General features: G+C 32.6%; 1 protein-coding gene across 1 annotated transcript; it reads right to left on the reverse strand.

The window, feature by feature from the left end:
• Window positions 1-11,667: 11,667 nt before the first annotated feature.
• LOC149535508 (uncharacterized) lies at window positions 11,668-14,525 on the reverse strand. The gene is made up of 5 exons (XM_089806153.1): window positions 14,371-14,525; window positions 14,035-14,264; window positions 12,587-12,709; window positions 12,021-12,488; window positions 11,668-11,933 (listed from the first exon to the last, which is right to left on the reverse strand). The coding sequence occupies exons 1-4, from the start codon at window positions 14,523-14,525 to the stop codon at window positions 12,133-12,135; spliced, it is 864 nt and encodes a 287-aa protein (XP_089662279.1). The 3' UTR covers window positions 11,668-11,933; window positions 12,021-12,132.
• Window positions 14,526-15,865: the final 1,340 nt, after the last annotated feature.

Here is a 15,865-nt window from a genome sequence, read left to right on the forward strand (position 1 = left end):
TTTTACATGTTTAGGGATTTAAAAAAGAAATCGATCAACCAACATGTAGGTGCCATGATGAGATGACACACACCTGTCCATATGCAAGAATTGTGGCATTATAACCTTGGAACCATCAACAAGTGGAGCAACACATTCTCTAAAAATCATTGATGATGAAAAACCAGTGCTGCTATACACGTGATCAAATGTAAATGAATGCATACCAATTTGCACCTACAAAATTATAATCAGAAATTGGTAGAAGTTAGAAATATACTCTACGACTCCATTGAATGTAAAATCCAGATCTTAGAATCTATATGATTAAAATACAAGGCATTAATGGATTTCAATAAATTGAAGCAAGTACTGAGAAAATATGCATCATGCACTATTTAAAAAATAAATGGCATGATAGTATTTTCATGTGCACATATTAATATACAAAAGAAACTAGCAGTTTGAAAACTGTGTCTGATACAGAAGTGTAATTAAACAACAAGAGAGTTGGAATTGTAAAGATTATTGTTATTGTATTCCTAACACTGTAGTTTTATAATGAAAAAAAGTTGTGTCGAGTTTCTCAACACACACACACTGAATATTAATTTGTGCAGATTCAATTACTAAGAGTCCAATTTAAAAGTGTGCAAAGTTGTTGTCTAAAAGACTTTGACATAATTCATGAGCTCAAAGGTGCTAATCAATCTGTGTTGTACCCTGCAAAAGGATTTTACTTCAACCCATACAATGATTTGATCAATTGACATAACTGATGCTCTAGGAATCTCCTTGAACTTTCTTTATGCTCTACTGTACTCTTGAGATGCATTGACCTGCTTTTGATAATCTGTGGACACTAACATATTTACTTCTTTCTTTCTTGAAATTCAAATCCTTTGAGTACTTATATATTTGCTTCCTCTTGGAGATTCCAACTCAAAAAATGCATCTTCACATCCATTTGGTGAATGCACCATCCAAATTTAGTAAATGTTAAAGGATCAAGCATTTCTGAGGTTATATAACTTCAATTATTTGAACTAAGTGAGGATATTATTTTAATAGAGGCAATCTTGTTTTCTCTCAAAAAAAATATGGATATGGAGAATAGGCCACTGCCTCAAGGGCCAAGGATGAGACAAACACTACAGTCCAAGAATTCTTCACCTAAATCATAGTCTGATTAGGAAAATCTTAGTCTGTAGTGATAAGGGCTAATAATATTCACCTAGGGGACCTTTTGTCTCCTTTCAACTGTAAAACAATTGCAACTTGAGATTATTTCTAGGGTAAAGTGGCAAGGAATGATATTGTTATCATAGGTCTTTTCAGGTTTTAATGCACAACTACAACAATTTTGGTCATATATGTGCATCTATCTTGACAATTGCACCAATCTTCATAGTGCCTCCAGGCCAGGATGCCTGCTTCAACTTCAAAGTAAAAAACCATTGATGATAGTGTTCCTTTCATTTCATAAGTTCTAGATGCCACAAGAAACAAGGGAACCCTCTGCTGATCGAACACAAATGTGAAGGACAAAACTCTGCTTACTTGAACACCACTTTGACAAGCCATAAGAACAATGATTGCAGCTGCACAACAGAAAACCACAACCATATCTAACAAAATGCTTTTCCATTTCTTAGCCAATGACTTCAATATTTGACTGAACAAAACCATTACTGCTTCCTTCTTGATAAAACTAGAATATATGGTCTTCATTCAATCAAACATTATTTCTCAGCAGTGTCAAGTCCCCAGATAATCTCATCAATTTCTGATCTCTGAACTAGTAACTTTCTCAAACATCAATTAAAAAAGAACATATTGATAGGTTATTCAGAGGATGATATTGATATGGCTTTTTCAATACTTCAAAAAGATTATACAATGTAATTTAATATCAATATGTTACAGTTTTTTGGTTGTAATATACATTCACAATCTTTTCTTTTTTTAAAAACTGCACAAAACATACCCAGGCTCCCAAAAATCCCATACCAAATGAAAACACCATAACTCCACAATTTTAATAATTCACACTTTTCATTGCATCCCATATGTATGGGCATGGTGCCTTTTTCTCAAGTAGAGGTACATCGAGGCTATCATCATCATCATGATCAGATATGCTTGGACTAAATGTGTCATGGATCAATGTATTTATACCATCATCTTCAATTGTGTTTTCTGGCACATGATCGTCATCTTCCATGGGATCATTATCTTCACCTTGGATATTTGCACCTCCATGTTCCTCCACTTCGAAAACCATATTCTTCAGATTGTTGTGGTTCATATCATGTACTTCTCCGGGGAGATCAACCTATATAAAATTGATTAACATAAATAAACCATGATCATCAACTCATCATCAAGTGATTTCATATGTATATAAATTGTTAAAATGATATAATGAACGACTTACTAGTGGATGATAGTCATGCCCCCCTTCAATGTGGCCATTCTCCTAACAATGTCTCTTAACTGTTTTGATTAGCAGTCTTCTACGGTTTAAGCCCTTACAAATATTGCAAGGACAATAACATTTTCCATCACCTTTTCTTTTCAAGTTAGACCACAATCTAGCGATTGTCTCCCTATTTTGTTCTTCACTTATATTATCTGACATGATCGTTCTTTGTAGGAAGCAAAAATCGGGCTATGAAAACTTCGGTCTACAACTTTCACAAACTAAGAAAAATTGTCAAAAGTACACAAATCTTCTTAGACCTAGCTAAATACTTTAATATTTTAAAAATACTTTCTTTGACTTTATTCCTAAGACATTTAACCCAATCACCTTTTATAACATTCAACCAATTGCTCTAAGCAAATTTGTGGATAAGATTATTTGTAAAACTTTGACCAACCACTTGAAGGCCTTATTTCAAGAGACCTTACAACATTAAGCCACTAAAAGAAATTTCAAAACATATAAGCTAAAAGTCTGGTTAAAATATACATTAGAATAAAAAATATACAATTTTCATACCTGAACACACGGCTATAACTCATGCAACAACCTTCTTGCTTAGCTGTAGAAGCTCACCAACAATCAAATTATACAAACTACAAGGCCTAACAACAATTTCAAAACATATAAGCTACAAGTCTAGTTAAAATATACATTAAATTAGATTCAACAATAGCAAGCAATGTTATTGAGAATTAGATTCAACAAACCTTAGTAGTGTAAATAGCCATCTCCTCTAAACTGGACTCCAAACATGAGGGGGCATTCACATACTCTTCCCCTAAAAGTATCCTGAAGAACAAAAGCCACTATTCTTGAGTTTGTGAATTGCACCTCGAAATGAATGAAGCTTAAAAGGAATGAAAATTGTTTTCATACATTTAAATTAGGATGTAATATTTATTCATAAGTATATACCTTGCAAGCACTTATAATTGCTGTTATATGTGTTGCAGGAAAAGAAGAAGTTTCAAGATAAGTTTACATTGCTGTTATATGTGTTGCAGGAAAAGAAGAACTTTACATTGCTTTAACTTGCCATTGATGAGTATCATCTAAGACTTTTACAAAAATTTTCCTAGAAAATTTTATCAATTTTGCCTCTCCATAATTATACTTATTAAATAAAATAAACCACACAATTATCATTTAGTACAGGAGAGTTATGTTCATATGTTAAGAGACAATTCATTTTTTGTTATGAAAATCTAGGGATGCCAAATGCTCTCAAATTTGTTATATTCACTTTTGTTCTAATTTTATTACAGTTAATTTCAATGTAAATTAAGGTTATGCTTTTTCTGAAGAATGATATTGAATGGTCTGTCACAGGTATGTGCTTCATCACTTGGTGAGATTTCTGCTAAGGCTCAATTAGATGAGAGAGCCATGATTGAAGAGGCCTCAAATTTTGTAGCCCCTGATATGCCAACCATTCGTCCAAGTTCTACTGAGGAACATGGTGAAGTAGAGAAACCAGAGTCTTCAGAAAAACCAAAGGAAATGAATGAACCACTTGACGAAGATGGATGCCAGTTAGGTAAGGTTGATTCTAGTGAAAAAAGACTTGAAAAAAGGTAAGGGTTGATTGGCTTTAGGAAGGAGATACGAATATAGTCTTTTTCTATAATTATGTGCAAACTTATAGTTAAAATAGGATTTATATATCTACTTTGGTTAATTTAGATGGAATTTATCTGATCTTTTCATATGTTTTGTGTCAGAAAAATCTACGTGGTACTATTTAGAAGATTCATCCCTACTAAGGATGAGGGAAATGATGCAGAGATTGGTAAGGGCTCTTTATCAACTATTAGGCAGTCTTGCCTAAAGATCAAATTGCAATCCAAACTGACAATGTTCCTTAGGGCTACTAATGGCTCACATATACAAATACAAGGACTCAACTTCATGAGGGTTCTACTATGGTTTCCAAGGTCCTCAAACACCTAACCCAACCTAAAAAGTTCACTCACCAAGTTAATGGTAAACTAACAATCAAATGCCATTAGCAAGAATAAAGCCAAGTTCTACAACCTTTTGACCATTATTAGAGCATGTGGAATTAGAGTTGTAAGCCTGTGAAATATTTGAAAGGTTTCTTCACTAGATGTGGAATGGGAGTTGCAAGCCTATGAAGTATTTGAAAGGTTTCTTCAATAGATGTCATCTTGTGGGACACTGGTTTATATGAAGTATTTGAAAGGTTTCTTCACTATATGTCATCTTGTGGGACACATGATTATTTTATTCTTATAAACTTAATCTATGCTTGTGCCAAATGGGAATTTCGATGAGTGGATGTCCATTAAAGCTCATGCCAAATTTAGAAGTTTATAAAGGTGACATAGGAGCATAAGTGGTTCTTGACAATCTTGAATCAACCAAAAACATTTGCTTTGAGTTTGTTCCTTTTCATTCCAGTTCTATGTTTCTTTCAACATTATTTTGAATTGGCTACAAGTCTAGTTAAATTATACAAGCTACAAGGCCTAACAACAATTTCAAAACATATAAGCTGCAAGTCTAGTTAAAATATACATTAGATTAAAAAATATACAATTTTCATACCTGAGCGTGGTGCTATAACTCTTGCAACGACCTTCTAGCTTAGTTGTAGAAGCTCTCCAGCAATCAAATTATACAAGCTACAAGGCCTAATAGCAATTTCAAAACATATAAGCTACAAGTCTAGTTAAAATATACATTAGATAAAAAAAAATACAATTTTCATATTGGCCGAGAGCGCGACTATAACTCATGCAATGCCCTTTTTGCTTAGCTGTAGAAGCTCTCCAGCAATCAAATTATACAAGCTACAAGGCCTAACAAAAATTTCAAAACATATAAGCTACGTACAAGGCAAGATATATTACATGACATGGCAAAAGGAACAAAATTTACAAGCTTTAGCAAGACATATTAAATGACATCATAGTGCTAGAGAGATCACAATTATATGAGTCAAACATAGTCATGAAAAAGCACATAAATTAGTTATTATATGCAATTAAAAGATATATAGTTAGATACTCACATCCATATGGCATAATGAAGAAATGAAATGGTCATATAGATTTCATATGGGATTTTGAAGATGTTAGTGTTCTAAGGCAAAGAATCCATTCATATAACCATAATGACTCTATTAAGGTTGATTCTAGTGAAAAAAGACTTGAAAATTTTGAAACTCTCATGCAACAAGATATAACTGAAGAGGTTGAGATGCACCTGGTGGAAAAGCAGGAATCTCCAACCATAGTTCAATCATCAATTGAGATCCTGTCTGATGCAGAGTAAAACGCTTTGGAAGCACCAACAAACTTTTGGCACCTTGGAACAACAAAGCAACTAAAATCACCACCCAGTCTTCTACAACCTCCACCAAGTTATACAAGGCTTGACTCACCTTACAAGGAGGACCTTAATGAGGTTTTCTACTGCTGCTTGAACTCACATACCTAACACTTCATGAAATGTTGTAACTCTTCTTCTTCTCACTTATACAACCCAAGCATCACACACCAACGTTGGAACAAGGTGATCAAGCAACCCCAACCTTCCTAGCATAAATGGAAACCAAAACAAACATCAATACACCCAAATTAGGTCTTATGACAAGCTTGTTGTTACCAGTCATAAGGTAACAACAAATTGCAAAAACAAGGTCTAATACATGTGTCTTATTAGACCTAAGGCTTGCTCTTAAAAATGCCTACTGCAATCTCCTGCCTCTGGGCTTTTGACATTTGATAATACACTACCCTAGTTTGCTCCATGCCAAATTGGAGAAAATTCCAACAATGGGAATTCAAACTAGGGCCATTTCTTTGGCCAAAACCTTTTTTTTGAGGGTTTCACAGGAAGCAAGGAAGAAAAATAGATATCTTGCAAATGAAAATTGATCTTTCCTTGAAACCAATGCCAAAACCTCTTAAAATGTAACCTCCAACTTTTCAATGCAAAATAGCCACTGTACAACCTTTAGGAGTCCGTACAGTACAGAAAAAATAGTCAAAATGGCCCAAAAATAGCAGATTTTATTGATTTCAAAGCAAGTACATTGATTCTCGTGCATCCAATGGATGTTTTGAGGCTTTATAGGCTTATGCAATGTGGGAAGAACCACCCCATGGTAGTTGCAGCCGTTGGGAGTGGTTTTTATTAGGAGTTATAACATTTTGCAAAAAGTTGCTAACGCAACTTTTGCAATTTTGTGCATTTTTTAATATTTTAACTACCCACCATTCTAAAAAGGTTCTAAACCTTCCAAATGCTTATTCTAAGACTTTAGACCCCTAAAACAAACTAGAAAACAAGGAATAAATCCAACTCCACCCTAGGACCAATTGATGCCCAGGTTCATATTGTTACCTAGGGTCTTGTGTCTGTTACAATGGTGGATGGCCTTGAGGATATTCATTAATCCTAGGCCTTATGAAATTGCATAAAACATAAAACAAAAAAAACAAAACAATTGTTTAGGTGCTCTGCACCACTGTCTCAAAGTGATGATATTGTGAAGCAACAAGAAGAAGGGTTGCTAATTGTGGAGCTGGTTGCTGGAGTTTATGCTTATGCTTATGCTTCTAAAGAACCTGAGTCTTAAGGGGTACATTCTGGTGTTGATGTTCAGAATGAAAAAAATGTGACATAACTTTTCTGCTGAAGCCATTGAAGGTAGTCAGATCTCTGATACACCAGATATTGAAGAGGGAGAGATTCTTGTTGAATTAGATGATGTTGAGATTGCTTCAAGTAATCTAGATAGTTTCATAGGAGATATTGAGCTAGTATCTCATGATGAGGATAAGCGTGAAATGCAAGGTGAAGGTTCTACACATCTGAAATTTGTCTTGCCCTCTGAAGAAATGATAGAAAATTTAAATTAGACACCAAAATCAACGTTGGCTGAGCCATCTTCTTTAGTTTTATGTATCCTCGTCTAAAATCAGAGAGTTTATTTGAGAAGCAGGATTAGTTCTTCTCTGTAGTCTATATTTTTAAAATATTTTAAATATATATTTTCAATCGAAAAACTATTTTCATTTAATTTTCTTTCATTGGATTATTTTCTATTGGATCAAGTCATCTATTTAATGAGAAATCATTAGGAAATTATAATGAGGGTTTTATCTATTTTTCTAAATATTCTATAATGTTTCTATTGGACCAAAATCAAGAACAGTTCATCACAAAATTAAGAAGGGTTCTATTATTCTATATATTTTATGTTATTTCCATTGGATCAAGTGGTCTAATCAAGGAGATGCCATCACAAAATCTCAAAGAGGGTTTTATCTTTCCTCTAAATGTTCTATGATGTCTCAATTAGATCAATGATCAAGGAGAGCTCATCAAAAAATCTCAAAGAAGTTTTACCAATTTTTCTAAATGGTCCAACATGTCTCTCTTGGATCAAGCATCAAAGAGAGGTTATCTCAAAATTCCAAAGAGGTTTAATATTTCTCTATATATTCTATGATGTCTCTATCAAATCAAGTGGTCTAATCAAGAAAATGTTCCATGTTCAATAATGTCTCCATTGGATCAAGTGGTCTAATCAAGGAAGTGTTCTATGTTCAATAATCTCTGCATTGGATCAAGTGGTCCGGTCAAGGAGAGGTCATTGCAAAATCTTAAAGAAAGTCTTATCTATTTTTTTATATGTTGTATTATGTCTCTATTGAATCAAGTGATCTGATCAAAGAAAGGTCATCCGAACATTTCAATAGAAACCTGTATATTTCTGAAAGTATTATATAATGTCTCTAATATCTATTGCAAAAGATTTGATTTATTTCTCTAATTGTTATATGTTCTTATTTATGAGGACTAGCCTTTAATTATGTTTTTCTAAATGTGATAAGTGAGCTTATCTCATGGAGGGTTTTAGCATCATTCATTATACCCTCAAGTTGAAGAGGAAGAACCTCAGGTCCTACGGTTAGGATTTATTGTGAAGCCAACCCCAACTTTTTCATGGCTGCCCATGGTCAGCTTGCTGTCCTTTCTTTAGGAACCCCAAATGATCCCCACCAGGTAACTTCCTTTTGTAATCTTAAAATATTTTTAGGGAATGTATTATTAATTTACTTGAACTTGAATGTGGCTCTTTTTTAACATCAACATTTATTTCTCTTGGTAGCAATGGATCAAAGTGGATTTGTGGGTCTTAGGGTGAAGGGCAATGTACAGTCATAAAATGAAGATCAAACCATTGATTTGAAATATGTCGAAGATAGAAAACATTGATATTCAATGGAACAGTGATATTCAATGTAACAATGATATCAACAGTGCTTTAAGATAGTACGCATCTCTTAGATGGTGAGATATCACCAACTTCCTCAACACTTTTTGCAAAATTACTATTAGTTACACATTTGACAAATTAATTCTTCATCATTCCATGAGGATTAGACTCTCACATCCATGGAATGATCATTCTTCCATGTAGAAACTCAAAACTGGTTAGAAAAAGAAAGCAAATTCCTTAACCTTGTCAGCAAATAAATGAACCAAGGTAGCAACAATGGTTTCAAAACATTCACAGCACTTTTAGAGAGATCTACTAATGTCCTTAGACCATTGACATGTCATGGAATGTGAAATCAAACAACCATCGACAAGGAAAATGTAAAAATGGTTGTTTTGTGAACGATTATGCAATGATTATGCATGTTCATGTGTTCGATCCTTTCTTAAGATTAATGTAAGATATACCCTGTGAAATTTGTTGATGCAACTATGACTTTAAGCCTTGGAATAAGATGAAATTCTAAGGCAATTTGGGTGAACCCACAATAGTGGGTTACACTTTTTTGGAGGAAGAAATTCCTCCAAAAAAGTTCGGACTCAAAAAATTATCCGTACAATTTCAATTGAAACTTATCACGAAAGTTTGGATCGAAATTTTTTAAAAGTAACTTGTGAGCGAAAGTATGTACCAATCAAAGTTTCGATCGAAACTTAAGGCGGTTTGCTAGCCGTGGCTGTAAACTGCTAACAATTTCGATAGAAACTAAGAATTTTAGTTTCGATCGATAGTTTCCTAAATAGTTTCGATAGAAACTAAGTTTCTATCGAAACTCTAGATAGAATAGTTTCAAGTTTTTCAATGATTTCCTCTCTTCGGAGCTGAATTACCAGGTTCAAATGGAGCACTGAAGACCTAAAATTGTACATGATTGAAGTACTCTCAACTAGCTTTCTAATGACTATGAATTTGGTGCTTTTCGAATTTTTTAGGTATATATATATATTTAACATGAATTAAATATAGGTTTATTATAAAAAATAAATTGAGATATTCGACGCTCATGGAAAAATAGTAAATATAAAAATAAATTTTTTGAAAAATAAGTACGGTCTCCGTATTTGAGTCACCTTTCAATCAAAGTTTTCTTTTTAAAAATTGGGTAAATATATAATAAGTTACATGTGTCAAAAGCCACGTATGTCTAAATTAGTGTTATGCCAACTTTAAACTACAATAATATATGAAATACTAATGATAAAGATATAAGACCAACTGTACGGTTTAGGTATGGATGTTAAAAAACTAAATTTGAAAAAATCACATTGATATCTATTGTAGAAAAAAAGTTGTGTGTCAAAAACAGTGTCACTCTTTACAAATCAAGTTTTTGATATCATACCAATTTTCGTAGGAGAAAAAATAATTCAATAAAATCAATTTTAAAAAAATTTTTAAAAAATAGATTTAGAATCTAGACACAAAATCCTAAAAGACTCTAGTTTACTTCATCTTCAAATTCCTAATCGTTAAACGGGAATTTGCATTTGAAAGTGAACGTTTTCTTAAAAATTCAGAGTTCAGTGTCAGTTTAGGCAAAAAAGTGTAACCCACTATTGTCATCTAATAGTTAATGTGGTGCCATGAAAATAGTGTAAAAGTGATAGACTTGTTTTAGTTTTGATCTAGTTGTAATTGTCTATTTTTTGTAGAACTTTGTTTTTCTCCAAGCCACTTCCTTTTATGTTGGGATTTGAAGGTTTATCATCTTCATGTGTCAAATTAGATTTGTTTACTTGATTTGTCCTAACTTTGAACTTTGATATTTGATGGGTTAAAATGATATTAATGAACATTATATTGAACTAGTCTTCATTTTGTTTTTGATGAGTTTGTGTTGCTATAATTTTTTAACCTATAATTGTTAAACAACCAGCTGAGACCTGTCTCCAGATATAAAACTCTAAATTTAATTTTTTCAATTACATTGTCTTCATATGTTTAAAAATATTATGAAATGTTACAACCTTTGAAAGCAATATCAATTCCTTGATTTTATACCACAATCCAAGCTACTACATAAGCATTTCGTGCAAGAAACAAGATATTTATTCCAATCCACATGTATTGATCTATATGCAATTATTTACATATTATAGGAAATGAAATGTTTTATTTGGGTGTGTGTTATTAATTATGTTGTGGCATATATAAAATTGACATTTTGAATAAACAAATGCAAAACATGAAGTGTGTCAAAGCATAATTAAAATAAAGAAAGTGCAAACATATTTGAGTAGAATAAGAAAAATGATTGGACAAATTATTTACATATACTAAGAAATTAAAAAAAAAAAAAACTAATTAAAATATTTTTGTTAGAGATTAAAGTTTTATTTGACATCTTAAACATAGAATAAAAATCACTAGGTTTTTAACAAAGGCATAACTAGAAATAGATAGTAACTCTTATTTTATAACGTGAAATAAATAAAATATTTAATTTGATAAAAGTCATAGAATGCTAATAAAAAAAATTCAATGTATTATGTGAGTTAGAGCTACCAATACCTTATGTAATTCTTATATTTTATAATTTAGACTGAAGCAAATTTTATTGAGATCTATCTTACCTAATCATAAATAAAATAAGGTAATTCATCAATATTTTGGTTAAGAGTCTACACTTAACAAAGAATGATGAAACAAGACAAAACAAAACAAAAAGTTGTTAACAATCTACTCATTTCCAAAATATTTTGTATTACAATACAAAACCTTCAAACACCTATGTTGATATAACATTTGCAAGCATACAACACATGAGAAACAATCGATTCAAATTTGGTTTTCTTTATATTCTTTACCCTTTATCGACAAAGAACTTGACGCTATGCATCCTTGTTATTTACTACGCTAGAATAAACAACAACCCAATACCTCATTTCCCAAATAAAAGGAACATATTTTTCCTCATTTAATGAATTGTATTTTACACAATGCAATCACAAACGCCGGTCTAAATTTTTGGCGTTGATTAGTAGCGAACAGAATTTGAATTGGTCAAAACACGTTGAAAAATATGGTACTCGATTTCTTCGAAAGTTGAGAAATCATAAATCCTTTCTTTCGCTTTCCCATTGACAAGTAAATAGACAATTTGATATTCCTTACTTCGATGACGTCACGTAAGGGATGACTCTGATCAGTCTATACACACAAAACACAAATTTGTCAAAATTCGCCATTGAAATGCTCTGTTTTTTGTCCAAAATTTACACAAGAAACTCGACATACCTGTCCTTCCGTTTCTGCAGAAATCGTTGAAGGGACAGCTTTTTCGCCAGTTGAAGAGCAAAATCAATCCGTCGTTAATGTACTGATCTATACAATTGTTTTTCCCCCTTTCTCAAATATCACAAATTTGGGCGGAAAACTTACTGAAATTAGAAGTTTCGACAGCGTGGCTTTGCTTTCCCCCTTCTCTCGATTTTTCTGAGTTTGAAACAATTTGCCTTGAATTTGTTGTAACAGCTTCACAAATTTCAATTTGTGCATCCAACACAGCCGATTGACTATTTTCCTGTGGACCGTTGGATTGAAACCCTAGCGGATGCTGTGGAAACAGATCGAGGGTCTTAATTCCTTCAGAAGCTCCAATCTGATCGTCCCTGTGAAAACTTTCGGAATCGCTAATACAAATTCCTTGTGACAGTAGATGTTGCAGCGTTTGGGGTTTTATCTTTCCCAGGCTTGACTGTACTGCTGCATACATTTAAACCAGAACAATATCAGGATTAAACGAACAAATTCTGCATAAATTGCGTCAAATAAAGTGCGTAGATTGAGCAAAGAAAACTTACGGCGACTGCGTAGAGGTTGTTGAGGACAATCAATGGCGGAATCCGATTTGTGGGCTCCATTGTGATGATCGCTTCCGATTCCCAAGAAATCAATGGTGAACGAGTGGAGTTGAGACCTCGCTTAACCAAAACAGAGAGCAAATTCGATGGAATTGAAGTTTAGATAGTACGATGAAATGATTTAATGAAGAGTGGTATTCAAGGGAGGAAGAAAGCATAGGAAATGATTTGGCATAAGAAAAACGTTTGCAAAGCGAAATAGAAGAAGCCGTTGGGTTGAGACACGTAGGTAGGCCTAGTCCGTTTTACAACAATGCAATGCAATGCTGTCGCCGACTAATTATCGCTCCACGTGGGAGACTACCCAATAATTCAGCGATGTGCTCACATTTCTCTCTTAAATAACACGTTTGATATCAAACTAATTAAGCTAGGTAGTATTTCCATATAATGGGGTGCAAATTGCAGTGATCAGTGGAAGAATGATAAATTATTATTATTTTAGTATTACCTTTTAATGAATCTTCGTATTATGAGTGGAAGAACATATATATATTGGATTTGGGGTGGTGAGGTGTAGGATTGTAAGAAACCCAAACACAAATTATATATTAGTCCCAAGGAACCATTTTCAATTTACTTTTTGTGTAATCTGATGTCATATTCTAAAGTTTAAAAAAAGCTATATTTAAAAAAACAATTATTGAATGCAAATTCCTAATTATTGATTGGTTGAATCCGATTTTGCTGGGTTTTTTGGGATTTCCTAGGAAAAAAAAAACAAGAAATTGTGAAAAGACAAGCTGATGAGAGAAGGTCACATTCATTGGCATCAGATAAAGACATTTATTGCGACGAGATAAGATGAATTTAATATGTCAGAGAAGTTGAAGCAAAAATCAATTCTAAAATTTGGACAGAGCAGAATCATGGTTTTTGGAGAGGTTAGAATCTGAAACAAGTCATTTGATGAAGAAGCACGGCTCACCGACTAGATGCATTGAAGAGTAATTTGAGAGACAAGGGTGAAAGTCGTGAAGGGTTTTGGTTATTTCTGTCGCTCTTTCAGTTTTTATTCAACCAACGGTTCTTTATACGACGATCCTCTGAAACATTTTCCATTTTTTTCTCCCTAGTATATTTCTCATTTATTTTTCTCACATATTAACTGTTAAAACTCTCTGCTATTGGGTGTGTACACAGATTTTGGCACAAGTAGACTAAAAGTTCTGAAGTCATTATATAGCATATCAAAACTAATATTTAGCATTGTCTGTAGAAATGGCTTGTGGGTTCAATGGCAGTTAGGGTTCTCCTTCAGAATATTTTCCCTCATCCATCAGGTGAGATTGGCTTGCATTTGGAGGAATGCGTCGTTCCAAAGTGTACTCCACAATGGGCTTCTACTTCATCATTCTACATGGAATATTTTTCAGTAGTAGGGATACTGCATGCTTCTGCTCCATCTTTCCTAACCCCAGAGTTTTCTCTCTCGCAACCAATAAGCCCTTCCGAAGACAACCCACTGGAACATTTCCTGGCTCCAAAACCACTGAAAGGGCCCAAGCCTAACTTTCCGAAGCGCAAGACTTCAAATTTATATAAGAAACCAGAAAAAGAAGCCACAAGCAGCCTTGAAACACTCGTAAAAACAACGAAAAAGTGGTTTCTCAGAGCACTGCCCTTGAAATTGTTCAGAATGTCAGGAAACTGCCAAACTGAGGTCAAGGATGAGAAGAATATGCAAGTCTGAGCCTACGATCTTCACAGGCGTGTAGCAATACCAGATTCGGTAGTCTTGAAAACCACTTTTAGTTCTCTTGAGGTCTCTAGCAAGCTTGCTTAGCTGGTACGAAACAGCTCCAGAGAGCTCTAAAACTGCCGAAACTAAGTTGCCAGGATAGAATCGTGGGTAACAAAGAAAAAAACACTGACACATTTCATCCCCAAGAAATCCAAGGGTATGCCAATGATATTTGTATTCCATCTACAATGGTCTTCGCAAGCACATGCTTTTAGCTAAGTGGCATATAGTGTTGGTAATTCTATTGGGCATGCTTATCAGTAATAGTTTTATAAACTGTGCTCCAAAATGTCTCCACATGGTATAGCTTCTACAGTGCTCTCATTAAAAGTGTCATTTGACGGTAGATTTTAGGAAGCTCCTAACTCGGGATTTTCATTAGACCATCCTTTTTGCTAGATGTCAAAATAAATGGTTTACCAAAAATGAGGATCAGTATACTATATGGTTACTCTTGAGAACGACAATTTTTTTATCAAAACTACCACTCATATTATCATCAAAAATAGAAATATTGTAGTTATCCTTGTGATAGAGGAAAAAAAAATTGATTGTAACAACTAAAAATAAGAAAAATAAAGATCAATCCTTATGGGAGAGGAATTTGGATATATATAATATCAATCTTGATTTAGTTTATATATTAAAAAATTATTTGGTCTAAAAGAAATATATTGTAACAACTAAAAAATAAAGAAAAACAAAGATCAATTCTTATGGCAGAGGAGTTTGGATATAAATAATATCAATCTTGATTTACTTTATATATTTAAAAATCTTTTCGTCTAAAAGAAATCTATTGCAACAACTAAAAAATAAAGAAAAATAAAGATCAATCCTTATGGCAGGGGAGTTTGGATATAAATAATATCAATCTTGATTTAGTTTATATATTTAAAATTCATTTTGTCTAAAAAAAAAAAACTGTAATACACTAAAGTTGGGGAAGATTTATTTTAAAAATCAACTTAAACAAACTAATTTCTTGTTTTTGATTGGCCAAAAGTAAATGTGTGACATTAATTCTTTTTTCTAAATTAAAAATTAGAAAATAAGAACAAATTAATTATTTGTCAGAAAAGTCTGCTACAGTGGAGATATTTCCTTTAATCAATATGTACATTTCCTAGATTCACAAAAAAATCTGTAGCTTCATCGAAATTAGTGCACGACACCTCTCAACATTATTTTTATTTAAGAAAATGATAACTTTTATAAAGCATATGCCACTTTTATATATCATGTTCAAATATTTAAATAATTATTTTATTTCAAAATGTTTACGTATTTTTATTAAAAAAAGCTATAAAAAAATTTAAAATAAATAAATAAATAAATATATATATATATATATATATAAGGTTGTTTGTAATATATTTGTTAAGATTATATAAATTTATTTATAATTATTTATAAGTTTATTAATAAGTAGTGTATTTTCATAAATAAATAATATTAATAAATTGAAATAAAAT

The sequence above is a fragment of the Cupressus sempervirens genome, chromosome 10 (genome assembly GCF_028749045.1).
Source record: "Cupressus sempervirens isolate cs-2001-9-10 chromosome 10, ASM2874904v1, whole genome shotgun sequence".
NCBI classification, from domain to species: domain Eukaryota; kingdom Viridiplantae; phylum Streptophyta; class Pinopsida; order Cupressales; family Cupressaceae; genus Cupressus; species Cupressus sempervirens.